Raw genomic sequence first — 27,610 nt, 5'->3', positions numbered from 1 at the left:
AATTCTAACCCCGGGGAGCTGGGGTTTTATTTTCACTGATTGACTTCAGCCATGGCCCGTTAAGGTGGTTTTTAACTCTAGACATGGCTATGGAGGCATCTCGGCTGCAAGCATTCAATAGTAACCTCACCAGAATGTGGTAAATCACTGCTGTGGATAAGCCCTAAGGAATATATACAGATGTTTGACATCATAGAATAGTTAGGGCTGGAAAGGACCCTCGGATCATCTAGTTCCAACCCCCCTTCCGTGGGCAGGGACACCTCACACATAACACATCAGTAGCCGAGAAGGCCATGTTGAAATCAGAGCTTGATGATGCAATAGCATGAGACAGTTAGAAACTGTATCTCAGTTTCATATCCTTATTTTGGACATTTTTGAAGAACAACCACTTAGAGCCCAACTGAGCTCCTGAACAGACTAAATCTGAATTCTCTCTGAGGCTGCCTGCCCTTGCACAATGCCCAGCTAGGCTGGACAACGGTGACACCCGTACTAGGTGAATTTGTGCTATGAAGACAGAAGCATTTGGAGGACTCTGAGAATTCTTCTATCAAATTGAGGAGGAAAACAGGTTAGGAAACAGGTACAAAATGAATTGGTATGTGTCAAGGTTGGCATGGCGAAGACAAAAGGCCCTAGCTATTCCATTAGAGGCTGCCTATATCTTCATCCCTATCAATAAAAGGGATGTCTTAGTCCAGAGAGGTGGGAATAATAAGGACAGAGCTCTGCTTTGAGGCTGCTATTCCCAAAGGTATTTCTCACTAACAAAGACTGCTAAGCACATGATTTGAAGTTTCACTCGGGAGCCAAGGCGTTGCAGAGGGGACCGACTACATAGGAGAGAAAAGGAAAGCAAGAAAGCGTGTCGGCAGACAGCACAATGAGTGTTCCGTATGCAAACTAAGTTCCAGTTTCAGCTCTCCGCAATACAAGCATCTCAAACTTGGCTCAAGTTGATGATGTTCACATCCTGATGCATTCCAACAGACCGGACCACCACAGCATGTGCAATCTGTATCTTTATTTTGTGCTTTACATGACATGTGGTGTTATTTTGCAGCTTAATGACTATTTTAATCCTCTTCGTCACTGAAGAACGTCATCCTCGATGTGATGTAGATGCATACCGTTCAATGGGAGCTGCTTGGAGATGTATTTCAAGAGATATTCGAAGGCAAATCCTTACAAAACCAAAATCTCTGCTTTACTTGATCTGCAGTATTTAAAGCTAGTTGTTATAAACAGTAAAAACCTACCAGCTCCCTATTAGGGCACAAGAAGCAGCTTACAAGCAGGTTTAATCATCACACACTGTTAAATAAAATAGCAGAACAGTATGAGAAAAGCTAACTTTTGGCCCAAATATTGCAATATAGCAACAGGAACCCCAAAAAGCCAAACTGAAAGCAAGGACAGCACTGAAGTAAAGGCATCTTTGCTTCTCTCCTGAAGAAAAAGGCCATTTAGAGCCTTCGAAAGCACTTCTCTTCTACACTAGAGATGAAGCCTGCAGTTTTGTGGGTATCTTGATAGTATTCTGCTCTGGAGCAACCAGTTTGCTGTTTGCATGCACAGGACTAAGAAGCTTGACAGTGGCCATTTCAGAGCAGGAATGCTCTTGAAATAGAGCAGCATCTATTACAACAGGATGCCAATGATGCACTCTAGTCAGTGCCCTGCAATGACAGAGGGAATTAACATGCCGTAGATGCCCCGTGGAAAGCCTCCCATACTGTGAGAAGTATTCTCTTCATCACACCAATTCACATGGAAATCTTGCTCCATGTAGTTGCTCACATGTTGTAGTTCCATCCTAACCTCAGAATTTCAGCCTCTACTTCAACATGCCTTTTGCCTGTATTGTGGCACTTACATGGAAGCAAACGGGGAAAGACTTCCTGCCATCCTAACAGCTAGGTTAGGAATCCAGCTCTTGTTAGTCTTCCTTAGAGCCACGCTGCTGAGGGAAGGACCTGGTGGAGAGGGAGAGAAGGCAAAAGGACTTTGTCTCTTAACCTGAGAAACGAAGACATCCTGAAGCGAGATGCATTTCAAAGGATGGATTAATTCCTATCTAACCTCTCTGTATAGAACACAGCACTGGGGATTCAAACCCAGGTCAGTGTCATCAGCCGCAGCTCTCATTCACCAACTCAAGCAGATCTGCACACGCACACAATGAGAAGACCAACAAACACAGAAGGTGAGGGAGAGCCAAGCAAACCACAAGCCATGATTCAAACCATGAAGCCAGCTCTGGCCAAGGCTGGGATACAGCAGTGAAAAGCCTCCATTGCACCAAGGCTGAGCTCTATCAGGCCATTCATCTCCTGCCTTTGTTAGTGGTAAATTGCTTCCGAGCAGGCGGCTCTTGCCCTAAACAGAATCTCCACATACTGAGTAGCTTTGTTGCAGAGCAAGTATTGATGCCATTTGAACAAGACAGCGTTTATCAGGAGCAACAGGACCAGGAACACTTCTTCCCCAAGCCTCCAGCGGGTCTCTCTTGCTGTGACATGATGCTCTGTGCCAGGCCCAAGCTCCACGCATCCATAGGAACACCTCAACTTCATTCTATGACCACCACACTCAGCCTCTTCTGGGGTCTGGTTCTTGCCTAAGTCCTCAGCACTGTGTCCAAAGGCTGAGCTCTAATGCACCAACACGTTGCCAACCCCAAATCCCATCTTTCTTGGCTGACCACCAAGGAAAAAACCTTGTCCACTGCTTGAGGTTTGGAGGCTCTACTTTAAGACTGTGGAAGAGAAGCAGTTATTTAAAACCCTGCAACTCAAACTACTCAGAGGAACTTAATCTTATCCCCAGTCCAAATGGGAGCCGTGAGCATCACAGAATAAGTCTGGGTTGGAAGGGACCTTCAAAGGTCATCTAACCCCCTGCAATCAGGGTGCTCAGAACCACATCCAGCCTGGCCTTGAATGTCTCCAGGGATGGATGATGCTCCATTCAAGAGTAATAACTGGACACGCAGCAGCATCAAAGCACATACATGAGCACTGCCTTACCCTGCCCTTGAGAACTCAGCTCTGACCAAGCCCCTCAATACATGCTGGTGTGCTCTGCCTCGATCCTGCCACCGCTCCCTTCTTTAGGGTTTCTAAACACGTATCTGTGAAACACTGCAGACATCAAATCCAATTTCTTCAGCAACAGCTTTGATAAATTATGCAGAGACAGACTCACGTTCAAATGCTGATATAGTCGCTGGGAACTCGGAGCACAGGCCTGAATCCACATGCTGCATTTCATCTTCGGAGAGCAACACTCGGCAGATTAAAGCCCCTCTCTACTTGAGCCACAATTACTGCACCACTACCAGCCTAAAAAGTCAACTGGTGTTTTGGATTAGTGAATTATAGTTCCTGGAGGATCATTTTTGGCAAGTTACTAGTCCCAGTATGAATGGGAAAAGATTAAACAGCGATAAAACGCCCTATGACTTAACTTAGATCTGGCAATGTGTCATGCCATTCCCAAAGCCACATAGAGAACTTGGTGCTTAAAAGCTTTATGTTGGAGGTTACCATGGGTCTAAGCAGAGACCAGCTTCTGCTGTGAATATGCGATCCAAATCCGCTCGAAACAGGAGTGCATCATGTTCATTGTGACAGATGGTAAAGGCAAGACTTTGCTTTCTGTTCCTGTCACTTCACACCACACCACGGCGTCAGAACTAGTGGGATTCACCAAGCCAAAACCCCAAAGAAGAGGGAAAAAGCTTTCAATAGGAGCTGGAGCTAAAAATAACAGAAGAGCCTTTAAAGACCAGCCCAAAGATGAAACAGAAATGCAAATGTTTGGCTTTTGATTTCAGTACTGCAGTTAGCATAGGGCAACTCCTGGAAAATACCCAGCACTCCACCAAGGCTGTTTCATCTCTGCTACAGCATCATCAAGAGACCATTTCTGAGGTCTCCTCGCTGACTGCTTTAGTGCTTTGAGGTGGCAGATTAAAGAAGGCAAGCACAGCATCTGTGTGAGAAAATGCAAGCTCCTGTTATACAGAGTTAACAGAAGAATAAAACTCTAGAATTTAAACCCCCAAAACACTGACGACACCTCGGAACGTATCAGGTATCTGAAAACAGAACCTAAGCAGCGTTTGTTGGAGGGGAAAAAAAAAGACCTAAATAAGGGAGATTTAGGGGTTAAACACTACTATTTAAAAGTGATCAGTAAAACGATCCTTCTTAAATGGAAACCTCACTATCATCAGCCTGCTGTTACAGCCAGGAGCCCCCGACATCACTGTGTGCTTGTGTCCATCTCTACTTGCACCAAAAGACACCTTTGACTGCTGTAATTTTGTTAGAGAGAAACTACTGCATGCAATCACTTAAATGCATCCCTGTCACCGAGCCAAAGCCTGGCATCTGAGTCCTGAAGCACGCTTAGCATCCACGCTGCATCTCTGCATGGTACCAGGTTGGAGTCGCATTGCCAAGAGGAGAGCCATAACACTACTGATGGCTCAGTGCCTTACCTGCAGCCAGGACACATGAAGCTTTAGCGACACTGATAGGAAGGAACAGTCAGCTCCCACCTTCTGTGGGTTTCCCTTCGGGCTGCAGTTCGGTTGTGCTGGCCATTTCTAAGCCCTTCCTACTTGGTGACTTGCAAAACTCAAGACTCAAAGTCATCATTTCATGATGCTTTTCAGTCCCAAAAGGCACCAAGCAGTTGCTGATTGTGTCTCTTCTGTAAGCTTATTCAAAGCTGGCTGCACAGGATACCAACTTCAGACCCAGCTCCATCAAGTGGAGGCAGCCCCAGCAACCCACCACACTGCTGATCAGGGCAAAATCCTGACAGTTGGAATAACTGGTGGGAATCTCCAAGGCTCAGAAAAGGAAATCCCCAAGAAGAAGCCTACAAAGAAGATGAATTTAAACTCTGTATTGCCACTGGTCAGCAGGCTTGAGAGCTAAGACTTAGCCCAGATGCTACCGCAAGGGGTTGGAGGTGGATGAGCTTTAAGGTCCCTTCCAGCCCAAACCAGGCTGGGATTCTATGAAGTGCCATCAAGAGCAGCAATTTTGACTCCTCACACTAGTTAAGAGTGACTGGCACTAAAGATATAACCCAAAAGGAAGGGCTGCCGTGGATAAACTTGTACAAGAACATGATTGCAGCTGACGGCACGAAACACAACCAACCATTATAGCTAAATTTAATACATATAAGGGCCTATCTTTCAACACTAACGAATTTATTCTCTCTCCCTCTGGCTGTACACAAAATACCCAGTGTAATACATCAAACCCAAGTGCTGGTAAGCGGCTTAGCCACATGCATTTCTGGTCAGGTGGGCCCCTGATTACATAAAGCCAAGCAGGCTGGTTTGCTGCCAGAACGATGACTTTAACAGCGTTTGCAGAACATGAGGATTCACATCGTTCCCCCCAGGTTGGAACTTCGACAACCACACAGAGAGGTGCAATTGTGTGTTTTAAACATAGAATCACAACCTGGGTTGGAAGGGATCTTAAAGCTCACCCAGTTCCACAGGCAGGGACCCCTTCCACTGGAGCAGCTTGCTCCAAGCCCCTGTGTCCAGCCTGGCCTTGAGCACTGCCAGGGATGGGGCAGCCACAGCTTCTGTGGGCACCCTGTGCCAGCGCCTCAGCACCCTCACAGGGAAGAGCTTCTGCCTAAGAGCTCATCTCAGTCTCCCCTCTGGCAGGTTAAAGCCATCCCCCTTGGCCTGTCCCTGCATCCCTTGTCCAAAGCCCCTCTCCAGTTTCCTGCATCCCTTTCAGGCACTGGAAGATGGGGTGAAGGTAGTGAAGCCAGTGCAAACCTAATGGTTAGAAATTCCTCCAAACACAGCCAAACTCTCTTCTGAAATGCACATTTCCTTGTGCTCGGTCTCTCAGGAATTCACTTGTTTCCTTCCCCTACAGCACGCAATCTGAAGCACAACTTGCCCTGTTTTAGCTGAAATTACCCTTTAGCCTGTTGTATCCAGTGAGGAGCCACCAGACCTCCTGAACCAGAGAATTAAAACAAGTATGCCATTTGGTCAGGCCACAATAAGGAGAAACCTGCCCATTTACTTCACTCACATCTTCCTTCTTTATAACTTAGTAGTAAGCATACAATAATCTATGCATCTACAGAGTTCCTTTGAGGCTTTGCGCAATGCTGTCAGTCTGTTTCCTCTCTCCACACCCCTTAGTGCCGCAAAAAAAGCTGAAAAATGGAAATACTGGAATGCAAATAACAAAATGAATACAGTCAAAGTGCCCTAAAGACTACATTTAAGATAAACAGGAAGGTAAGAGGTGTCATAGGATAAACCATTTGCCTGCAAAGAGCTATGGGCCAGTAGAAAGAGCAGATAGTTGCAGATAGAATCGAGTAGGTTGGAAAAGGACCTTCAAGACGAAGCCCAACTGCTCCCCCAAGATAGTGCATTTCTCTTCTCTTTTCAACTGAAGACCAAGGTTATGGTTTAAGTACACTTGTAGAAGCAGATGCCACAGTCAGAATAACTTCTATAGACAACATTAAGGTCCAAATGCCTCCAAGAAGACACATAAAGAGTAAAAACCAGGTATAATTTTTACAAGCATCATCTAAGGAGAAGCTTAAATGGCGTACAGAGCACTGACACTGCATTACTCCTTCCTTGCACTGTAAGGGGCTAAAGGAGTCGCTGTATGTGATGATAATAAAGCTTACACCCAGCTAAAGCCACCTACACAATAGGTTTGAATAGCTCTCAGGAGACGCAACGAACACATTAACAACGAAACCCACTGGTAGAGATATTAATGCCCAAAAACCATTTGAGAGAGAGACCGTAAATATTGCACATGTGAAACAAGAGGAGCTGAAGGCCTTCTCCAAAGAGCGGGGCTTACCTTGCCATGGCATTCCACAACGCAGCCGAAATTCCAGAGCCTCTGCAATAGCAGATGTCCATCTGATGGGCTTTATCCCCTCGCACGCAGCTCTGCTTCAGAGATGCTTTTATCGAGGCATCCCTTTCATAGGAAATTCTATTTCCTACCAGTTACTGGGAAGTGTGAGGGAAACCGAAGGCCACAGGCTCCAGGCTGGAATTTTACTGAGCTGTTTCTCCTCGGGACTTCAACAGAGGAGTGGAAATTTCCCCTAGGTGGAGTTCTTTGTTCAATGCAGCAGGCAATTACAAGTCCCCAAGGGCTGCAGAAATGGCACAAGGCTCATTTCTGTCGGTGCAAAACTGAAGCACACAGAAATGATAACACAAAACACATCCTTCTGCTGCAAAACACACTGCTGGGGTGGCGGTGGGGGGTTCTCACCCCAAATCCTGGTGATTTGGAGCAGGCAGGTAAGCATTTGAGAGAGCTTTGGAAAAAGCCATTGGAAGCAAACCTGATTAAAGAGAAGCAGTATCGAGTCTGCATCGCCTCTGATCTGATTAGACTAAAAGGTCAAGCGATAAAGAAGAAACTTTGCATCTTTAAAGGCCTCGAGGGCACCGCACAAGTAGTTCATCACTGGGATACATATCCAATTAGAACAGATTTCTCCTCTTTTCCCAGTTGGCATCAACATCGCTGTGGCAGCAGGCGCCGAATCCAGCACAACCCCAAGACACACACTGCCCAAATACAACACCAATAGCTGCGCATCAGTGATTCCTCCATGCTCTTCTATTCAGATTCATTCGGAAAAGGCACTGTTGAAGGTTATCTGCCATCAACCACAATGAGCTGAAAGGGAGACTGCTTGTCCCCAGCCACCAGCCCTTGGGAACGCCCTGGACAAAGGTTCAGGTACCAGTAATTCAAATGAAAAGACACATCTGCCACTCCCACATGTGTGTTTTTGATGGCAAAGAAAGGAAGAAACGCAAATTGTAGTCCCTAAGAGGATTATTGGGTGTTCTAGGGACAGGGACTGGTGGCTGAGATCATCAAGGAAAGCAAATCCACCTAAACGGGACCATGCCAATCCAACTGAACTAATCACTGCAGCCACTGCTATGGGTTTTCCTTAACTCCGTCTTCAAACATCACCTTTATTACTGAAAATAATAAATAAGCAATCTCCTGTCTATTTGTCATCCTGTTATCTGGCAGCATCCAGGAAGTAACACAGCATAAAACCCCAAACCAGTCACCATTCCGCTCCCTAAGCTCCGCATCCATGAGGAAACCTGGCAGCAACAGAGCCCGGAGAGCTGCAGTCCCCCCCAGACATGGCAACGGGAGAGGATGCAGCAAAAGGAGGAATTCCAGTGACATTTTGTGTCAGCAGATGCTGTCATGTCTTGAGAGGATGCACACTGTGCTGCAGGAGGGGTAGCGAGGGCAGGTTATGCACTAATATTGCCCCACACCAGCCTGCAAACCCAACCCTAAAACAGGATAAGGAATGATGCTGGAAGGGTTTCACTGCCATCAACACCCCCCTTCTCATGCATTGCCAGCCCCTCCTGGGGTGCTGAGGGCTCCTTTAGCCGACCCCTCTGCCCATCCTGTGACTGGCAAATCCCAGGATCTGCTTCATCGGATGGACACAGGGCTTCGGGATGAAATTACAGCTCTGTTTCCCAAGCTGGCATTCTGTAGTCCATAGCAGCAGCTTCCCAAAGGGATGTGCACAGGGCTGGAATTAGCCTCGGATATGACAGAGGAAGTGACCTGCAGCTGGAGGAGTTCCCAAACAAGTCCAGAGAGCTCAGGTTTAACGTGGCCACCCCAAAGGCAGCCAGGGCAGTCCCCTTCCACCAAGGCAAAGCCAAGCAACCGGATCTAACACCCTCAGAGCAGCCTCAACAAGGGTGAGGTTATCCTTTTCCCAATGACAATTATCACCACGTTCCATTGATTTATGGAAATGGAACAGCAGGAATGGTCCAAGGGAGGTGGAACACTGCTCTCCATAGCTGTTGAGAAGTCATTGACTGGTATCACGCAACACATACGCAAAACTATTACAGAACCCCACTCATGGCCGCTCATTCACTACCCCCAGCTCCAGATTTAAGAGGCAGAGGCTCTGCTTAACCAAAGCTGCTTGATTCTACTGCAAACCAGCAACTCAAGCCATGCACAACAGCCACAAGCCCGTTCTTTAACCATCCAATAACCCAGAACCTACACAAGGCGGCTGTGCCTCCAACCAACAGCCACGCACTGATTACTAAACTCTATTGATGTGCCACCTTTGAAGCCCAGCCCGTCCTTTGCTCTTTGTTTTGCTGTTTCACATGAAAAGGCAGGTTATGGTGTGAAGTTCTTCAATCAGGCTTTCTTCATCTCCATTTCGTTGATGAGATGAAGAAATCACACAAAGTTTGGGGGTTTAGGGGTAAAGCCGGGATTTCCCCCCCTCCAATTCCATTCATAGAGAGACAAATGTAACATCTATTCACGGATATACACGGGTATTGGTGTAGATGTGTGTCTGGGGTGCAGTTAGAATATCCCACCTTCCAATTACTTCCATGTGGAGATACACACGTAATATGTTCATATAGATGTGCGTGGATATATATGTATATATTGCCATATCTAAGCCATTTTCATGTTAATTGCAAACCCTTAGCTGAAGCATCCCCTCCAAAAAAAAACAAGGAAACGGCTCAAACCCGAGGATTTACTCGGGATTTACCAAGCGGATGCAATCAAACGGATCCGTTTAACCGAGGCTTTTCTCCCCCAAACTGCCCTCTAATACTCTCCTAAGCTTCTAGACCAATCCGAAGCTCACCGCTCCTGCACCGTGCCAAGAATGCAGAGGTCACTTCCCAAAGCAAGCCCCAACCCCCGAGCATCCCAGCGGAACGAAGCTCCTAATCCAGACCCGAGGCCTGCGGTATCCGGCTGGAAGCGCCCTGCCTCAAGACACGGACCCACCACCGCCTACCCCTACGAGAAGGGGTCTGGTCCAGCTCCAGCTCCAGCTCCCTCTACCTTCAGCGCCCCTCTCGCCTTGCTCCTGCCCACCGCAGCCCGGTACCGCACCGCCCGGCGCTAACCCACAGCCGAAAGGGCTGGAACACCCCGATAAGATGGCGAGAAAGTCCCACCGCGGCCTCTCCTCCGCCGCCGCCAGCCAACGCCCGCCGCCCGGGCAGCCCCCCAGGGGAGCCCGCTCCCTCAGCGGCACCGCGGCCGGCGCAGAGCCCCTCGGTCCGTACACACCTCGATGTACCCAGCGAGCGTGGCCGCGGGGCCGGCGAGCCCCAGGAGGAGCAGGAACGGGAAGCGCAGCGCCGACCCCATCGCATCCACCCGCCGCCGCCGCCCAAGCGCTACTGCGGCCTCGGAGCCCCCTCGGCGGGAGCCGCCTCGCGAGGCCCCGCCCTCCCCGCCGCCTCGCCCAATCGCGAGGAGGGAGAGGAGTGATGTCACGCAACCCCTCCCCGCTTCAGCCAATCGCCGCGCCGCCGCTGGCCCGGGTGGGTGAGGACTTCTGGGGGTAGGAGCCACGCCTTCTTTTCGCTCTACCAGCCAATAGGAGGCGGCGCGGGGCCCGTTGCCCCGCCCACGGGGGGGTGAGTGCCTTCTCCGCTCGAAAATGGCGGCCAGTGCTGAGGGGAGAGCCCGAGGGGGAGGACACCGACGGGAATTCCACCTCTTTTAGTGTTAGATATGGAATATAAACATAGACCAGCGACCGGCTTCTTACATGGGGAGTACAATGGGGCAGGGGGCCTATGGCCATGGGCCGGATAGGGGCCTGTGGACTATAAACCCTCCCTCCCTCTCCCACCACCCCACTGCAAAGAGAGGGGTGTAGTAATAAAAGGAAAATAAGGCAATTTCCTCATCTTTTCTGTTTTAACAATGAGTTTCCCCCCTCTAAAATAAAGCTCTCTCTACATCTAGGCCCAGTTTGTTGGCCCTCATGCTAACCACAAGCTGCAAGCCCTGCTTGGTGTGCAATGAAAACCAACACTATCGTGCTTGGTAAGTTTTTATTCCTTTTTCTCCTTAAAACACAGTTGGATAATAATCACCAACTGCTTCATCCTTTCACCAACAAAGAGGGCAAATAACCATTGGGTGCTACAAAGGCAGCACAACACGCACCACAGCCCTGTGTAAATGCAGTAAAGCTCTTTGTACATCTTAGTTAAATGGACACGTCTCTGATATAGCATCACAACCATCATCGCAACCACCTTCTCCTCTCTTCTGCCTCTCATTCCTTCCCATGCAGATGCTCTGCCACAGCCAATAGCACTATTAAAGACGCATTTAAGCTTTAAACCCAGTTGTGCCCAATTCGCACCAGCACTGCTTTCGTTTCACCCTATTTTCATTTCACCACATGACTTTTATAGCAAGGAATTAAATAATCAAGCCCTTCTGGAACAAAGGGCTACCAAGCTGCTGCTACAGTCGCCCTTCCATACTCTTACTAGTGCTTTCTTAGCCTTTTCTTTGGCTTGAGTCATGTACTTGAGTCACTTGTATGGAAATACATCAGGTGCTTACATGGGATAGAAAGAAGACCAAAACTCGGAGTTAAAGACTTCCATTCTCAACTTCTATATTCTTTATATGGCTCTTAGAAGCACTATTGTCTTAAATGGGTGAATATTGCTCAAGTGTTGCAGGTGGGGTAAATATTCTAGATCAATAAGCAGCCCTGTTGTAATTAAAACAGCTGACTGGACCACTACTCGCTTATTATGGTCTTTTCTACAGTATTTCAAACCCCTTAAATCTCTTTTACTGCAGTCCTGGCATCTATTCCCTTGGGCATATGCAATTCCCTTCTCTGCTTGGCCAAATTCAGCTAGAAAATGGGGTTTTGGCAACTGATACATTTTAGTGCAAATCCTTGATTGTGCAATGTAAATGCACATGTAAATAACAGGACATTGAGTTAGGCTTTTCACTTGTCTTAAAGGGCTGTCTTCTCCTTTCTCCCCCAGGTCAAAATGTACAAGCTCTTTAAAAAGCTTTGGATAAGGGCTTTCATTCAAGGTTGAATTTATATAGCATTTTAAGTGCTATATAAATTAATATACTTTTAATACTTACTATTTATGTAGTGCTTGGCGTTCATGTTCACAACCCCTGTTAGCTAATGCATTCTGAGGATGGCAGAAAGAGCTGCAGGAAAGAAAAAGGCTTTTTAATTGGGCTTATGTGAAGACTTGATTTTGGGGGCAGAACAGAAAGCAAGGTCATGATTGCCAGAGGTGCTTGGTAACCTGCAGCTCAAGTCACCAATGTCTTAAGAACAGACACTTGAAAAGGATGAGGACCCTCACGACAATGCAGATTCCCACAGCCACATGGATATAGCACTTTATGATAGGACACTGGCGATTAATATCAAAACAAGTGGCATTCCCCAAAGCAGGCATGACATACCAAACAGATACCCGATTCACTTGGAGTATGTTTAATGAGACAGCTCCATTACAACAGTGTTATCCTCATTGTTCTGCAAAGCCATTTCCATCTGGCAGCTTTTGGGGAAGTCACAGATAAGCACGACCTCACCTTCAGTAAGTCTGCTCCTAGTACTACACTGCAGACACACCAGCATGGAAGCCCTGCCACGAGGCTGCAACACAGCCTATTCCTGGCCATCGGTGCTCAGCTCACTGTGTAAAAACAAGTGACAAATCACTATTTGAGGAATAGCCGATTCCCCTTCATACACAGATCAGTCACCCTCAAAGAAAGGAGGTTCTGAGCCACAGGAGCTTGTTCTTTCCTTGATGCTCATATGCAACTCAATTCATGACTGCTGGGTAGCAGGTAGGAAGGAGAATTGAGATGGTCTCCAGCAAAATGCAGATGTGGTCCAAGCAGGTGAGAAAATCCCACACTTGCAGCATGGAAAGGCTTTGGAGGTGGTGGCTTTCAGATGAGCACTTAGTCAACACAGGAACAGCAGGTTACACGTGCTGCAGGGATGCTGACACTCACAGTGGTCATGGTTAATTCAACATGTAGATATATTCCAGGTAAGAATCCACAAGGCAGTTATCTGTTGCCTCTGACAACAGCACCAGTTGGAATGAATGCTGCAATGCTGCAGCATTCCTTAGAATGCCTTTCCTCTCAGAAGCTGCCACCTACTAAACATGGTTAGCATTTACTTCCAAGAATCCCATTTTCTATGCTTGGTTCCAGGGCTTTTGGGGCCCTTTTCCCAGTCCATCTGTGCTAACAAAGCACTGAGAATGTCATGCTCACCTTTGACTGCTGCTGTTTATTCTGTAACGAGTTTCAAGTGAACATCTCTGCCCATTATCACTTGCAAGACCACAACTGTGTAAATGCAAAGAGCATATTTATGACTGCAAAAACATGCCCTCTAAGGGCAATGTTAAACTCCTGATAAAAAGGGCAAACAGACATTGCCAAGGAATGTGTCTGGTACCATTAAAGTCGCTGGGAGCAGCAACATTAGTGCTGAGATCCTGCCAGTACCTGCAGAATGAGCTCAGAGAAGAGAGCAAGGCTTTGAATAGTCTCACCATTCTATTAAAACTCCACAAATTAAAGCATAAAATTGATCTAGCCTGGAAGAGCTAATGTGATGCAGCTCTTTTAATTGAAAAGCTTGATTCAAGTTGTAAAGGGCAGATAGTATCATTCCTACTAGCTCCACGTGCCAGGTATGGACAAGTTAGAGGTTGCAGAGAAAGAGCTGAGTCAGCCTTGGGTTTAGGAGGTAGAATGCAGACAGAAATGGCCACAGCATGTGGTGGGCTTCTGTGAAGGGAACTCTTTCCAGCACAGGTCAAGCAGTATAAGGAATACCAAACTTGAATGAATGATGTTCAGTTAGCCACCACAACTCATCACAAGCCACACTGCTCAGGGCCAAGGTCTCTCTCCATCAGCAAGGCTGTATGAGGGGCATAAAGCAATGCAAAACTTATCGGCCAACTATACCTTTATCCAGCATCCAGCTATGGAAGTGCCTGTGGGAAAAAATACTCCAAACCCCACAGACATCTGTATTTGGCTGCAAGATTTCCTGATGGAAGTCTAGGGTTTCTGCTGGTTTGCAGCTCAGTCTTCCATCTGTAGGGAAACGCACTGCAGAGAAGGTGTAGAAGTCCAGCAGCACTGAAATGAAGGAAACCACTGAAAAAGCTGGGCTTAAGGTACAAGGCATATACACAGGATAAAGATGTTCCATAGAAAGAGGGTAACACAAAGTGCAGAGACCTTCCAGGCCTTGCAAGATAACACAAGGCAGGCAGGAGTTTAAATAAAGGGAGTTCCTGTGGGAATACAGTGAAGGATGGGATGGAGAAGAAAACAGATGCCTTGCAAATGGAAACAGTAAAAACAGGGGTGAAAGGAGTAATTGTAGGAAACCAGCCCAGCAATCTGTGAGAAGGAGTGACACAGTAAATAAGGGTGGACAGTAAGCCTGTTTCTCCTCAAAGACATCTTTAAAAAGGCTTGGCAGAGAAGGGAAAAGTCTTCCCTTTATCAATGAATCCTTCTGTCTTCATGGCCATTTTCCTACTGCTCCTGTTCAGTGCCATTAATCTGCCTTGCATGCAGGTGTCCTGAGATTTATTTTTTGGGGGGGGTGGAAGAGATTCAGTCAGCATTTGTGCTATGTTCATCTCAAACAGCACAATCCTTGCCTACAGCATGTAACAGACCATTAAGGAAACATTAACAGTCGCTCTCCCATAACTGCGAATCTCAAAACAACCCCTTCTTTTAGGCCCAGGAGTATCACTGCTTTGCTGAAGGACATAAGCACAGAAGAGGTGGCAACACATTGGAAAGTGAGAGATACATCAACTGAGGATGCTTAAGGTGAGCACAACAAGGATGTGGCTGCTAAAGGAAGCTGCTGCTCCTCCAGATCTCTGCATACAAATCTCAGCAGGCAGATAACATGCTAAGCCTACCACCTCTTCTGCTCTCTAGATGGAGGGCAAAACCAACAGTAACAGTGAGTTGAACTGGACAGTTTCTTCTTTTGAAGGTAAACACTACCCAAGGCAAAAGCAGCATCTCAAAGACACAAGCAATCCTTTGCTGGGATAGATGTGCACATCTGTAGGAGTTGCTATCAAGGAAATAACCTCTGATATGTAGTTCAATAAGATACTGGGTGTGGGCTCATATTTAGGAGCACAAATGCAACACTAAGCACCTTTTTTAGCTACGGATCAGTTTTCTGAATATACAAACTGGGTACTTACGCTGCTCATTTTCTCTCTTCAGCTGGATCCATGGCTTTGGACACTGGCAGGATGTCGAGGCCTGAAGAATCATGCCCAAATCTTCTTCGAAGAGATGTAGCAAACACTTAACCTGATTCATGGAACTTGAAGGCAAGAATCTAGAGGTCTGCCAATAAGGGCCTTAGAGAGAAAAGAAGCTGCATTGCAGGAAAGATTTAGTAAACTCACCTTCTTACATTGCAGTGTCTCCCCACAATGGGCTGGAGGCATCCTATCATCTTCATCTCTTCTAGTCCACTGCGATGGCAGAAGTGTCACTTAGTCTCTGTAGATGGCAGGATCAGTCACCTGGATATCAAGGCAATCAAACCATGAGCCATAAGAGAGCTTAAAGAAAAAACACAACAATTAAGAAGAATCCACCAACAACTGAGCATATTTTGCACAGGTATCGGCTCATTATGACACAGATTTCTCCTGTTGTCCTTGGATAACCTTCCTCTCCTCTCCCCTCATCTGCCTGCCCGTCTCACTCCGACAGTCTCATTTCAACAGTGTGAAAGGTTGTTCATTTTATACAAGTCTTTCACAAGAGATGAAAATTCAACTATGCCCTAATTAGCTGCCGTTCCACATAAGTCACTGTTATTGCAGCTTTTAGATTAGAACTAAATTTGTCCCACAAATGTGTGTCAAATATTACAGCGGAATGATTAATGATATCACACATAATGGAAGGATTAAGCAGTGATGCAGGAGAGTCGCTGGAGAGGAACAGTTTAAGCTTCTTTCTACTCCTAATTTTTGGCCTGGACGGTAAAAGAACCTGAAATTGAAAATAAAAATGGCTTGTGTGACTGGCAAGCAAGAAAAGATCCGATTCACAACTGAATTCTTCATTCAGTATTCACTGGTGGATTAAAAGCCAAATCATCCTAACAAACAGCAGTGAACAACACTGAATCTCAAAACCTCAGGACTCACGGTGCTGAATAAACGCAGAATCATTTCCAGCAGCTTTGAAGATAAGTGCAATTCAACAACAGAAAACCTGCCCCTCCTTCGCAATCAGGTCTGATTCAGTGCCTGCTGCATCAGGCAGCATGGAATAACCTGTGCTGACAAGCTCCTTGATGGCACACCAAAGTCACCCTTTCTTCCCCCCATCACTTATTTGTGCTGTTACTCAGCCTGCAAGCAACAGGGTGTGTTAGGAAGTAACTTCTAACACAGGAACAGACAACAAGGAGTTTTACAGTGTCTGCATCCCATGTGTGGTACAGCATTAGCCCTGGGAATTCTTCTTTCCCACCAGTGACACAGTAGTCTTAAGTGCTGGTGCATTTAACAGCAAAATAACTACACCAAAACTCCCTTCCTTACTCTTTGATACCCTTGTATAACATTTCCTGTTACAATCATCATTAGAAGGTGGCTCCCAACCACCCAGTCATTCTTTTTATGTCAACACAGGAATATTTACTTTAGCTTCCCAGAATACACACCCTGAAGCAAGGGAGTTGGTGCCTCAGGGACCTGCAGTGTTGCCCTCCAGTGCCTGTCACCACATCATACTTAGGAAGGAGCTGAAGGCACTTGTGCTGATGAGCAGTCTCATCTTTCATATTTACAGGGAAAAATCAGTGGGATTTAGTCATTCCCAAGCACAGGAATTCACATTTTTAGACCTTGCTCTAAAACTTTAAATGTTGGTATTCTCTAGCACTATTCATGTATGAATTTATTCAAGAGAGTGGCTTCATATTCTGCACTGACTTTTATTTTTACCTTTTTATTTTTTTATTTTTACCTTTTTTTTACCTTTGCAACAGAGTTGTTTGGAGGGCCATAAGAAAGAGAAGTAGCAGGACTGTCAGAGCTTTGAAGCTTCTAAGGCAGCAAGAAGTTAGAATACAGGTTCTCTTGGCAATAAGAAAGAAACCATGTACTTTAAGTTTGTTCCAGTTGAATAAAGGCACCCAGCAAGATGCAGCTGAAAGGAACGGGGTCATCTGGGTAGAAGAAGAATCCCAGCTTTAACCCCATGGCCTGAGGGGAGAACAACCTCCTCAATCCCGCCCCTGAATGACATTTACTCAGAGGACAAGTCAGTCCTGAGTGGTCTTTGTTTTGAATGAGAAGTTGCTCTTTCATTTACAACTTAGTTTTTTATTATAATTTTCCCCTCCCACACAGGAAAAGTGGGTATCCTGTGTTCTGCCATCCCAGTTTGCCAAAGCTTGAAAGTCCCTTTTTATCCCCCCAAAGTCACACAATAATGAAGACACCAGTTCACAGGAGACCTTCCCACCAATACCAGCTTATCCTGCATTTCATGATGCAGATTACAAGGCTTTTTCCAAGTCTGGATTTTCCTACCTTGTCTTAGTGTTGACTCCCTAAGGTCTCCAATGAGATGGAGCTGATTGGCTAAGTTATATAAAAGGAGTCTTAAGTAGAGCACTCTACTGAGGTTTGAGTTTTTCCCTTTAAAATGCAAATGCCTGGTAGTTAATTCCCTTTTGGGATTTCAGAGCTGCATTTAAAATGGGAAATGATGATACAAAAATACACTTCAGAAAGCATCGCAGGATGAGTAATGAACCATTCGCCACGTGAATACAGATTTTGCTGGTCAGGCAAACATCTTCATTCAGCTGTATTTCAGTAGCTCTCTCAAAACTGCTTTTGGTTAAGTTTCTCCTCAACCTATTACCTGGTGCAGTCTCCAGGAGGGCAAAATTTCACCATGCTTCCTCTTTAACATCCCATTTAAATATATCAATATTCTATCAAGTATTATAAATACCTCCCTCTTTTCTGTTAAAAGAGCCTAACGATACCTTTTCCATGCTACCTGAAACTACAGCTGGATGACAGACCTGTTTGCCGGCCCCTCTGCTGACTGGAAAGGCTAAAAAGCTATCCAAGGAAGTGTCACCTTGACAAAGATCTTCAATCAGCTTTCACTTCCCAATTTCAAAAGGAGTGTCTTCCATCTCACTTTCTTTCTCCATGGTTCCCAGTTTACTCCTAAGGGGAAGAAATAATAAGCGTTTTATAAGGATAATTATATCCTTAGATCAAACAGTGCTTAAACACCTACATATGCACACAAACACACCACTACAGCCTTCCACAGACACGAGGGATGTAAAGTGCTCTAACCTGCATTTAGAACTGAGTGTTCCCCTCTTTGCATGACCAGGCCTCAAGGAACTCAACTGGATTCCTTGTATTTGTTCTGTCTTCTGGAAGATATACCTTTATATAAGCCTTCAAAAGGATTCACTTCTGTGCACACTGGCACAAACACGTAGCCTATTTTGAATATGCCTTATAGCAGGAAAGGATGGAGCTGTGTCATTGTGATACCAAGCCCACAGAACACGTGCCTGAAAGGGAGTTGCAAAGCCTCTAACCATTGTTTGGAAGGTCTAACCCTGTGATCTAGTTGAAGAACTACAAATAACTTTTATTCAGACGCACTTGCCCAGGTGCAAAGCACGAGCTATGGCCAGGGAGAATATGCAATGGTGTGGAATAGAGCAGACCCCAAGCCTGGTCCCCCTGGCTAATGCTACCCGCTGATCCATCACTGACATCCTTGGTGTGGTCCACAGTTAAGCACCATCTCAAACCCTGAAAAGCAGCAAATTACACAAGTCTTACATCAAGTTTTGCCTCTGTCTGTATGACAAAACCCGACTATATCAAACAGTCAAACTTCCCCTTTCTGCCCTTCTTTTATTTCCATGTTTTTCTGCAAATTATCCCAGTTCCCCAGGCTCTGTGCTCCCTTTTTTTGTTAGAGACCAACTTCAATCAAACCCCAGATCTCAAAGTCCCCAAACAACCAACAAAGGCTGCATTTGAGCATGTTAAATTTGAGAAGTCACAATAAGGGCTGTGGTAGGATACTGTGAGATCACTCACAGAGGACTATTACTTCATTGTGAATGAAAACAGCATCTGGCACAGGGCAGGAAGTCATTTACCAAGAAGCACAGCAATGAAAAAAATCAGATTCAAATGAGTTTATGGCTACACAAGCTCATACTTTCATGTCATGGAAGGTTCTTGCATTGCTCAAAACAGGTCCTTAAAGTAAGGGAAGGAAAAACACCACACAGGTTGAGCCTTTTTTCCTCCTTCCACTCCAAAGCTTGCCAGCAGCTTTCCAACAATGGCATGATTCACTATTATTCCATAGAGAGAGGAGCCTGCATTTTTAGTGTGGATTTATGTTATCAAGCCACATTCAGTCTTTAACCAGGTTTTCTTTAATAGCTGACAAGGAGATAAACCCCCGGCAGGTGCTGCAGAAATACTGACTTGTCTTTTAGTCTTAATCACACTTTTAATGGGCTTCTGCTGTGTGGTGCTTGCCCTTTATTAAATTCAATCCCATTTTGTTAAGCATTGTTTCGACAACCACTGTAAGAGAAAGCAAATAGGTCCAAATAATACTAGATAAAGGACAAACTTGGGAAGGAAGACATGAGAACAGGCATCACCAGCAGGTTTCCTTCATGTTCTGCAGGGAATTACTAAGGAGGGGACAGGGAATGGGAGCCAGGCTCCAGAATTCATTACAAAGATGAACAGAAGAGGTAACACTCATTTAACAGCCAGGCTTTTGCATTTGGGGAGGGCTACAAGGATGTGAAATGGCTCTTTCAACTTGTTAGGGTATTCTTGGATGATGCAGAGCTTGCCAGGGACATGAATTCAGCTGGATCAGATTGATCTGAGAAGCATTTGAAGCATATTCCTGTCCTTCGCCTGCCTAAATACCTCAGCAACTGCAGTAACAACTTAAGACAACCTCACCACAGTAGCAAAGAGACTTTTCAGTGTAAAAAGCAGCTATTGCTTGGATGAGCCTGCAGCTGGCGAGTCTTCCAATGAAAATGACTCCAAATTTGCTGTAAGGAACACCCTTGGTCCTTTATCATTCAGGCAAATTCACTAACCAGCAAATCCAGAGCATTTTGGAAACCAGAGAGCAAACTCTGGGATCCTTTGATCAAGCTTACAAGCCAGATCCTACCTGAGCTCCCACTGGAGTACATTGGCTTTAAAGACAGCCTTCCGGAGCAAATGGATTTGAGAGCACTGGGAAATCTCCTTTCTACTGACAGCAGAGCTCTTGATACAGATGTCCAGAAGGATTCCTGCAAGCCAGAGGCAGAGCAAATGTACTGTGATGCAGGACACAGGAGCACTCTCACCTGGAACAGCACCAAAACACATTGGGAACTGTAGCCCTATGCTCAGGCAAGCAAACCCTGAATTTTTCCACTGTATGCAGGCTAAGGTTACAGGAGTTCAAAGCCTGTAATAACAGAGAAATGCTAAGTCCTGTCATAGCTGGGGGGAAAGAATGCTCTCACCTTACTGTGTAAATCCACTGCTTTGAAGAAAACACCTCTGTTTTGGGTCAGATTGGCCCAGCACCTGGGCACACCTTGAATACATCACATCGGGTGCACCTGAAAAACATCACATGGGCTTTAACAACAAGGATTAAGCCTACAAGCAACAAAAAGGGGGTGGGGGGTGTGTTGATAATTGGCTCCAAATAGCAGTGTTATGTTCTGTTCACCAAAGGATTTGGGTGAGGCAGCTTGATAGCTTATTTCTCTGTAGCCTCCAGTCTGTATCCCTCCTCCGCTGTCATTTAAAAGACAGCAGAGGATCTGCCAGAATTCCCAGCTTTGGGCAACTCTGTGTTTTTCCTCTGAGCAACAAATCCTCATGTTTTCCTTGTCTGTCTGGCAGCAGCAGTTTTCCATTTGTAGCCATCTGTACCAGGGCAGAGGCTACAGCTTTAATCTTAATGCCTGTCTCAGGTGATAGCATTTCTTTTTGGTCAGCTTTAGAGATAAGGCAGCACTGAACTCACTGACAAATCTTGACACTTACCATACATTTACTTCATTTGATACCTACTGTTCCCTTAAGATGCTTGTTTTGCAAAGCCTTCAGCTATCTGCCTGTAGGTGGGTGGAATACACTTACTATTCAAACTCAGTTCCACTGCAAAACATCCCCTCTTTTAAACTAATCACTCACCATAGTAAATATTTCTTCTGCGCTGCAGCAAACATCCTCTTCAAGGACCCAGCCAAGTGCAAAGAGCTGCTCTGCAAAAACATTTTGAATGCAATTTAGAATGACATCTAAATCAATACAGCCCCACGCTGCTGCTGGTGGCTGCTTGCACAGGGCTAGCTGCAGGGTGAGGTACTCTAAAAGACCACAGAAGTGTTCATAGCAACACAAGATCATCTTTATTGGAAATAAGTTGTTTCTACTTAACTATAAAATTCCAGAAGCCTATGAGGAAAGTTCAGTGGGATTTTGGCTGTCAAATATTTGGTTTTGTAACTGCTGTGATAGAAAAAAACCAGGATAAGCTTGAAAACATGGGCAGCAAAGACTCAGAGCTCAGGAAAGCAACACATGCAGCCTTCTCCAAAATTATAAGCTGATTTTTCTTGAACTAAGCCCATAACCTTTCAATAAACACTGAAAATTGTACATTTAAGACAAGCTCTATAACAAACCTTAAGGAGAAAAGGAAAGAAAATTACTTTACCTTGATACAGAGCTCCTGTAGATACAAAGCCTTATTTACAACACCCTCTTAGGGCCTGGAGGCACTTACAAATCCCATTGACCCTAAAAAGCTTCACCTGGGGCCTCCATCCATAGGCCCAGGAGCTCTATTTAAACCAAGCCCAGGGTCATCACTTGTTGTTTCTAATGCTTGTAGGGTAGTAGTGGGGTTTGATTTAGTGATAGCTATACTTGGCTACAGAGGTCTAGTCTTACATTCCAGCTTTCTCTTCAATTAGTCCCATTGCTGTGGATTTGACAAGTAACCATTGGATTTTGGCTAATCCTGACTGTCCTTGCTAATCTGCAGCTAATTCATGTCTAGCCCAAGTACCTGCCTCATTCTCTTTATCTTGCCTGCTGACCTGGATATTGAGATGATCCTGACTGCTGTTTCTAGGTCAGCATTGCTCACCTTGTTCAGGTGCTGAAGAATGACACTGGAGCTGGTGAGTACCTCCCCAGGTTTGCAGATCTAGGCTTTTGGGTAAGAGCTAAAGATTACCCAAGGGAAGCTTTTACTCTTAGAAATCAATAAGGGCTTCGGAAAACACATTGCCTAAGATGAAAGCTGCTTCTTGAAAGTACTGTTACACCACTACAGCAGAGGGGGTAGTCAGTCACAGGGGGATTGTGCTACATGGGCAAAGACAGGAGAAATTTAACTTAACTAGTCTGATGAAATCAACTTTAGGAATGGGTATCACTGCTGTTACACTAAGAAAAAAGGCCCCTATTTAAACATTGGCACAAGAAAGGAAAAAAGGACCTTGAGGAAGAAAAAACCCCCTTGTCTTCAGTGATGTTTTCAGTCCCTTCTTCAAGGCTGTAAGAAGAAAAGTCTCAGTTGTTCCTAAGAGAAAGCCTGCTCAGGTTATCGACTGTGGGGGCTGTGACGGACTCCCCTGCCAACTATGAGGTCAGTGTTCTTGATTTTTAAGTGCTGGGGAAGGAGGCAGAGTGACCATCTGACAGAGAAATACCTTGGTACATGTTGGAAAGATAATACTGAGTTTTCCCAGTGAGGGGGATTCATGTTTTAATGTTCTAAAAGAAGCCCTGATAAACAGAATGCTTGTTTGGCACATCCACTAAATTAGATCATAAAATGTAACTCATTAAATGTGCCTCTAATCTGAACATCTATTGTAAATTATAACTAAAGCTTTGTCCATGCTGGCTCTCTTAATCTGCTAAGTGTATCCAGAAACAGGAGGAATGTCTCTAAACTTCTCTTTTCCTAACACAGCCTGGGTAAGAGTGTCTTTTATCATCTTATATCATAGATCATCTTATCGTTGCTTTTTAAAATGCAATTATCAAAGGGATCTGTATTAAAAATCCTTTCCTAGAGCTGAAGATGGGGAAACCTGAAATGCTTTAAATCCTGTAAAATAATGATTATTTTTTGAAGACACCATTATAATGCCTAAATATATTGAGTGTTTGACCCCTAGTCAACTTTCTAGTGACCTCAAATAGCAAAAAGCATTGGTAATAGTTTTCTGACTCATTCCAGTTTGCTTAATGGAGAGGAAAGCCAAACAGCTTCTGCGTTGACTCTGCAGTGGTGTACAAATCACTTCCTACTCAAAACAATGCTTCTGCATAACCAGAACTGAGGAGTGGTGACACCTCAACTGGAGTGGAAAATGAGCCAACAGAGTCGAGTACTTCCAGTGAAGTACTTAAGGTTGATAAGGGTTGAAAGTCCTTCCTGGAGAAGAAATGGAGATATTAACGGAAGAGTAATCCAGCTGAAGAAGTTGACCTGGATGTGAGGTTGAACTGCATGTATCCAATGTGGTTTCCTGGGAAATGCTCCAATAATGAAGTGTTGCAATGTAAAGAGCAGCTCTGCTGCCCTGGTTGTACTTGCCTATGAACTGGGCCTTGCTACTGGTACTACAACCACTTGGCTGCTTGGGTTAAGGGCCAGGACTCCACAGCAGCACCAGAAGTATGGCAAACACCTTCCTCAGCTTGGAAAAGGCTTGCAGAGAGGCAATTTACATCTGACCTTGTGACATGGTGACCCCTCTTGGTTGATTTTTATCTTGAGACACCATCAGAAGCAGCAGTGTTAATAAATCCTGTTAGAATGGAGTCGGGATACAGGTGTGAGTGGTGAAGTGTTTTCCCTGCAGGCACTGTTGTACCCAGATCTCATTTTCCCTTCCATACCCCACAGCATGGCTTTGCTAAATAGGTTTTTCATGGTGAGCAGCAAAGCTCCCCTTTTCCAACACTTGATGCACCTCTTAGTAAATGCATAGTAAAGATTATAGAGGGCTATGTGGGTTGTTTCCTCACTCATTAGTGTGTTTTTTGCCTGTATTTCTTATTAACAACTGGGGGATAAATGCTATTTGGGTGGGTATAGCTCAGAAAGGAAGCCAATAGTGATAATTTCTTTAATAGCTTGTTTTTCATTTAGCTTTAAATCATTAGGCAGATGCTCTTGAGACACACCAACCCCCAACTTCTTGTAGTCAAACCTTTCCTTGCAGTGTAAGGGGATTAATTCCACTTGTTGAAACAACTGGTTCTTTTTGGGGAAAGCAACACAGAGAGCCAAAGTGCAATGACTTTGTTGTCTTTCTGCTTTACATGAGGCCACTTTAAGGCAAGCCACAATAAATTGAATTAAAGTGGGAAACTCACATCCCTACCTCCATGTTTTGTATTCTCTGTGCAGGATTCAAGTAATTACATTTCAGTTGCATTATAAATTAGCCGGCTTGAACAGGAACAGAGCTGAAGCTTTTCCATCTCCTAGATTGGTGCTTTAAATCACAGCCAGCTGCTGACACGCACAAGGGAAGGCACCACAATGCAGAACCCAATTGCATGCATGGTTTAATTGGGAGATCTAGGCACAAATCCATACTTGCCATGCACAGAGGGAGTGCAGGGGGTCAGCAGGGCCAGCAAAGCATCATCTGCTTCTCTTAAGTCCAATGGCATTATAGCACTTGAGCATTTCTCTTTGTCATGTTTTAATCAATGTGCTTATCAAAATGGGATCAAGAAAATCAACTTAACCCAACAGGGAAGAGACAAGATAGGACACATGCAGCAGACGCAGTGGAGAGATGAGGAGGTGCAGGGGTAGAGATGAGGATTTCATGACCTGGAAGATAATAAGAGGGCTTGATGAAGAGTTACAGCACTGTTCCAAACAATACAGGTGAATATACATTGCTTATTTGAACTATGATGATTAGAAATACATAAATGAACCTGATGTGAAGACTTTTCTATCTCTGCTAGGGGAAAAACAAAGCCCAGAACATCACAAACCCCATTAAATATGGGCAGTACAATAGGCATGACATCAGACTCCAGATACTGCAGCTGATGAATCAGACCAGCATGCTGCTGCTCCTGCATCTGGCAGCTTGCTGCTTGCACTGAATGGGGCTTTCCAAGCTATAAAGGGGGGGGGGGGAAACCTGTGGAATAACTTCCAGACTAAGATCTGTGCCCCAGGGAAGGTCTTGTGCTGGTTTGTGTTCAGTAGTCCAACTGTGTGTCTGCAAGAACACATGGCACAAAGCACGTATGTCAGAGCCTGTAAGTGCTGAAAACATTAGGAAATCCCTATTTATAAAAATAAATACAAATAAAGCACTGAAAACACTTTGATTTTGGAAAGTAACACCCATAGCTGCTAAGCATTAGGGGAAATAAAGCAGCTTTGTCTTCTATCTCCTTGTCCTATTTGTTAGACGAATGTTTCAGCGCAGTATAATGAAATCAATATGGGGTTTATAGCATAGAAGAATAAATGGACTCCATAACTCTCATAATTCAAACTAAGGGAACTGCCCAGAGGACTAAAAAATATTGTGCAAGGGGGGAAAAAACCCCAACGAACATCTAAATGGTGACTAATTCTGTTCCCTTCAGCTTTAAAATCCTTCTTATTTACCATTTTAAGTCAAGGTCCTAAGCATAAGTTAGAAAAGACTTATTTCTGCCTTTATTTTCTCTAATCTTGGTTGCTCCTGGAAAAGATGGGTCAGTCCAACAGGGGATGGCTTCAGGATCTGCCTGCACCTCAATGTGAGGGTTTAAAAAGCTAGACCAGGCTTTAAAAAGACAGCCCCAGTGCAGAAGCACACTTCATTGCCCCAAGATCTCACCACCCTTCTATTCTCCTAGGGCAGAGAATGAGCACAACCAGTTTCGGTGAAGAATCTACTCAGTTTGGGGGTTGTTTTGGGTCAGTTGGCCGCAGTGGTCCATTGCGGGATGCTCAGCTTTGGTGCAACGGTGTTGATATATACGTACAGTTTATGAATCCATTGGGAATAAATGTTAAAGGTCCTAAACACAGAGATTGTCTTATTTAAGAAATACGTCTTCAAATAACTTTCAGAGCGTGTTTTAATGTCAAATAAGGAATCTGAAAAGCCGTATTTTGCCATGCCACCATAATATAAACACCTCTTTAAGACAAATGGTGACAAAAGTACAGCTATAACCCCACCGGAATGGCCACTTAGTTAAATTTCTGAGCAATAATAATGATTAGCCTTCCCTGAGCTGACATTTAGGACTCTGGGATTTATATACCATGTAAACAAAATGAAATGCCAGCACCAATCCGGGTCCCTTGGGACAGAAGGAGCCCTTTTGGGAGCATTTCCTCAGGGCCTGACCCTTGACAGGTATTAATACCTCTTGCGTTTAATTTACAAGAATGAGTCAAATCACACTAGAACCCACCGGGCTGCTATTTTTTATGCCATTTCAGATAATTATACTCCGAGGCACTGCCAGATGGGTGGCTTGGAGCAAAGAGAGATTTCAGGCTCATCTTCTTATCTAGGAGGGAGAAAGACATGGACCTGGCTTCTCGCTGCCGTGTAAAAGGAGGATGCCCGGCTGGCGATCAATCACTGCCCGTCACTAGGCGACCAGCCCGCACCTCCCCGCCAGCAGAGGGCGCCCCGCCCCGCCCTCCCAGCAGGGGGCGCTACTCGCGTCCCCCACGCACCTCTTTCCACCCTCCCCAGCAGGGGGCGGAGCGCTGCGATAAGAGGAGCGATTTGATTGGTGGCGAGGCCCCCGGCGGAGCAGAGCGGGGATGAGAGCCGAGCTCTGATTGGTCCCGGGTTACCGGAGGCACGGAGTAAAGACCCGGGCACGGGTCCCCCCCCCGTCCCCTCCCCGTGGATCGGGGTCCCCCCCCTTGCTCCCCAGCCCCTGACCTGGCCGCTCCGAGGCTTTTCTTGAGGACTTTTGTGCCCCATCTTCGCGAGCGGAGGCGTCTCAGCCAATCAGCGTCCGGCATCGCGACTTGTTGCCAGGCAGATTATGGTAATGAGGTCCGGGCGGCCGCCCCCCCTCCCGCTCTGCAGCTACCATTGTGAGGTGAGGACAGGTGGGGGGGTTTGGGGCCGCAGCGGGGCCGGCGGCAGCGGCCGGGACGCGGCAGCCGCACGGGACCCCCTCAGGTAACGCGATGGGACGGTCCGGGAGGGAAGCCCGACCCGGGGGCGCCGCGGGGACCCGCCGGGGGTTTTGGACTTGTTGTTTTAGTCGCACCCAAGATGGCGCCCGGAGCTGGCGGCTCCTTAGCGCTGGGGCCGGGATAAACCGTTCGCTCCCGCGTTTGGGGGGGGGGGGGAGCAGGGAGCAGTCAATCCCCTTCCCCCCCGCGGGAGAGGTACAGTCCGCTTCCCCCCCCTCCCCGCCCCAGCCGGGATCCCCCACCCGCCCCGGACAGAGGGAGAAGGGGCTGCCCCCACCCCTGTTTCCCCCCCTCCCTGGATGGTACAGTCCGGGCCCCGGCACCTCAGTGGCGGGGGGGTA

The 27,610-nt window shown here is 46.0% G+C and overlaps 2 protein-coding genes and 3 long non-coding RNA genes across 13 annotated transcripts in view; 3 read left to right on the top strand and 2 right to left on the bottom strand.

Moving 5' to 3' along the window:
• The window catches only part of APLP2 (amyloid beta precursor like protein 2), a 44,763-nt gene extending 34,464 nt beyond the window's left edge, over window positions 1-10,299 (bottom strand). The window contains exon 1 of one of the 3 annotated variants that reach the window (XM_065697165.1): window positions 10,176-10,299. In XM_065697165.1, the coding sequence (XP_065553237.1) occupies window positions 10,176-10,256 (81 nt within the window). In that variant the 5' untranslated portion in view covers window positions 10,257-10,299. The remainder of the gene's footprint in view (window positions 1-10,175) is intronic. The other 2 variants (XM_065697167.1, XM_065697166.1) reach the window with 2 other exon arrangements.
• Window positions 10,300-10,443: 144 nt separating this feature from the next.
• Window positions 10,444-17,782, top strand: LOC136023076 (uncharacterized). Of its 2 annotated transcripts, XR_010616453.1 has the most exons (4): window positions 10,444-10,528; window positions 10,863-10,943; window positions 14,695-14,789; window positions 15,204-17,782. It is a non-coding gene; the product is annotated as an uncharacterized LOC136023076 (long non-coding RNA). The 2 variants fall into 2 exon arrangements; XR_010616452.1 differs by lacking the exon at window positions 10,444-10,528 and having other exon boundaries at window positions 10,539-10,943.
• On the bottom strand, window positions 15,346-27,392 carry LOC136023078 (uncharacterized). Of its 2 annotated transcripts, none has more exons than XR_010616456.1 (6): window positions 27,007-27,392; window positions 21,242-21,312; window positions 20,560-20,658; window positions 20,217-20,340; window positions 18,105-18,196; window positions 15,346-15,511 (listed from the first exon to the last, which is right to left on the bottom strand). It is a non-coding gene; the product is annotated as an uncharacterized LOC136023078 (long non-coding RNA). The 2 variants fall into 2 exon arrangements; XR_010616457.1 differs by lacking the exon at window positions 27,007-27,392 and adding an exon at window positions 21,768-21,861.
• On the top strand, window positions 21,770-25,673 carry LOC136023077 (uncharacterized). 2 transcript variants are annotated; one of them, XR_010616454.1, is made up of 4 exons: window positions 21,770-22,236; window positions 22,482-22,706; window positions 23,307-24,977; window positions 25,061-25,673. It is a non-coding gene; the product is annotated as an uncharacterized LOC136023077 (long non-coding RNA). The 2 variants fall into 2 exon arrangements; XR_010616455.1 differs by having other exon boundaries at window positions 24,840-25,673.
• Window positions 27,091-27,610, top strand: part of PRDM10 (PR/SET domain 10) — a 43,969-nt gene continuing 43,449 nt past the window's right edge. For 3 of the 4 annotated variants that reach the window (XM_065697163.1, XM_065697164.1, XM_065697160.1), the window contains exon 1: window positions 27,151-27,252. The gene's annotated coding sequence lies outside the window, so the exon portion shown is untranslated. Of the gene's footprint in view, window positions 27,253-27,610 lie in introns of all 4 variants that reach the window. The other variant, XM_065697162.1, reaches the window with a different exon arrangement.

This window comes from Lathamus discolor, chromosome 17 (genome assembly GCF_037157495.1).
Source record: "Lathamus discolor isolate bLatDis1 chromosome 17, bLatDis1.hap1, whole genome shotgun sequence".
Lineage (NCBI taxonomy): Eukaryota > Metazoa > Chordata > Aves > Psittaciformes > Psittacidae > Lathamus > Lathamus discolor.
The sequence above is the reverse complement of the archived record's forward strand: the minus strand, read 5'-3'. Positions and strand labels throughout refer to the sequence as shown.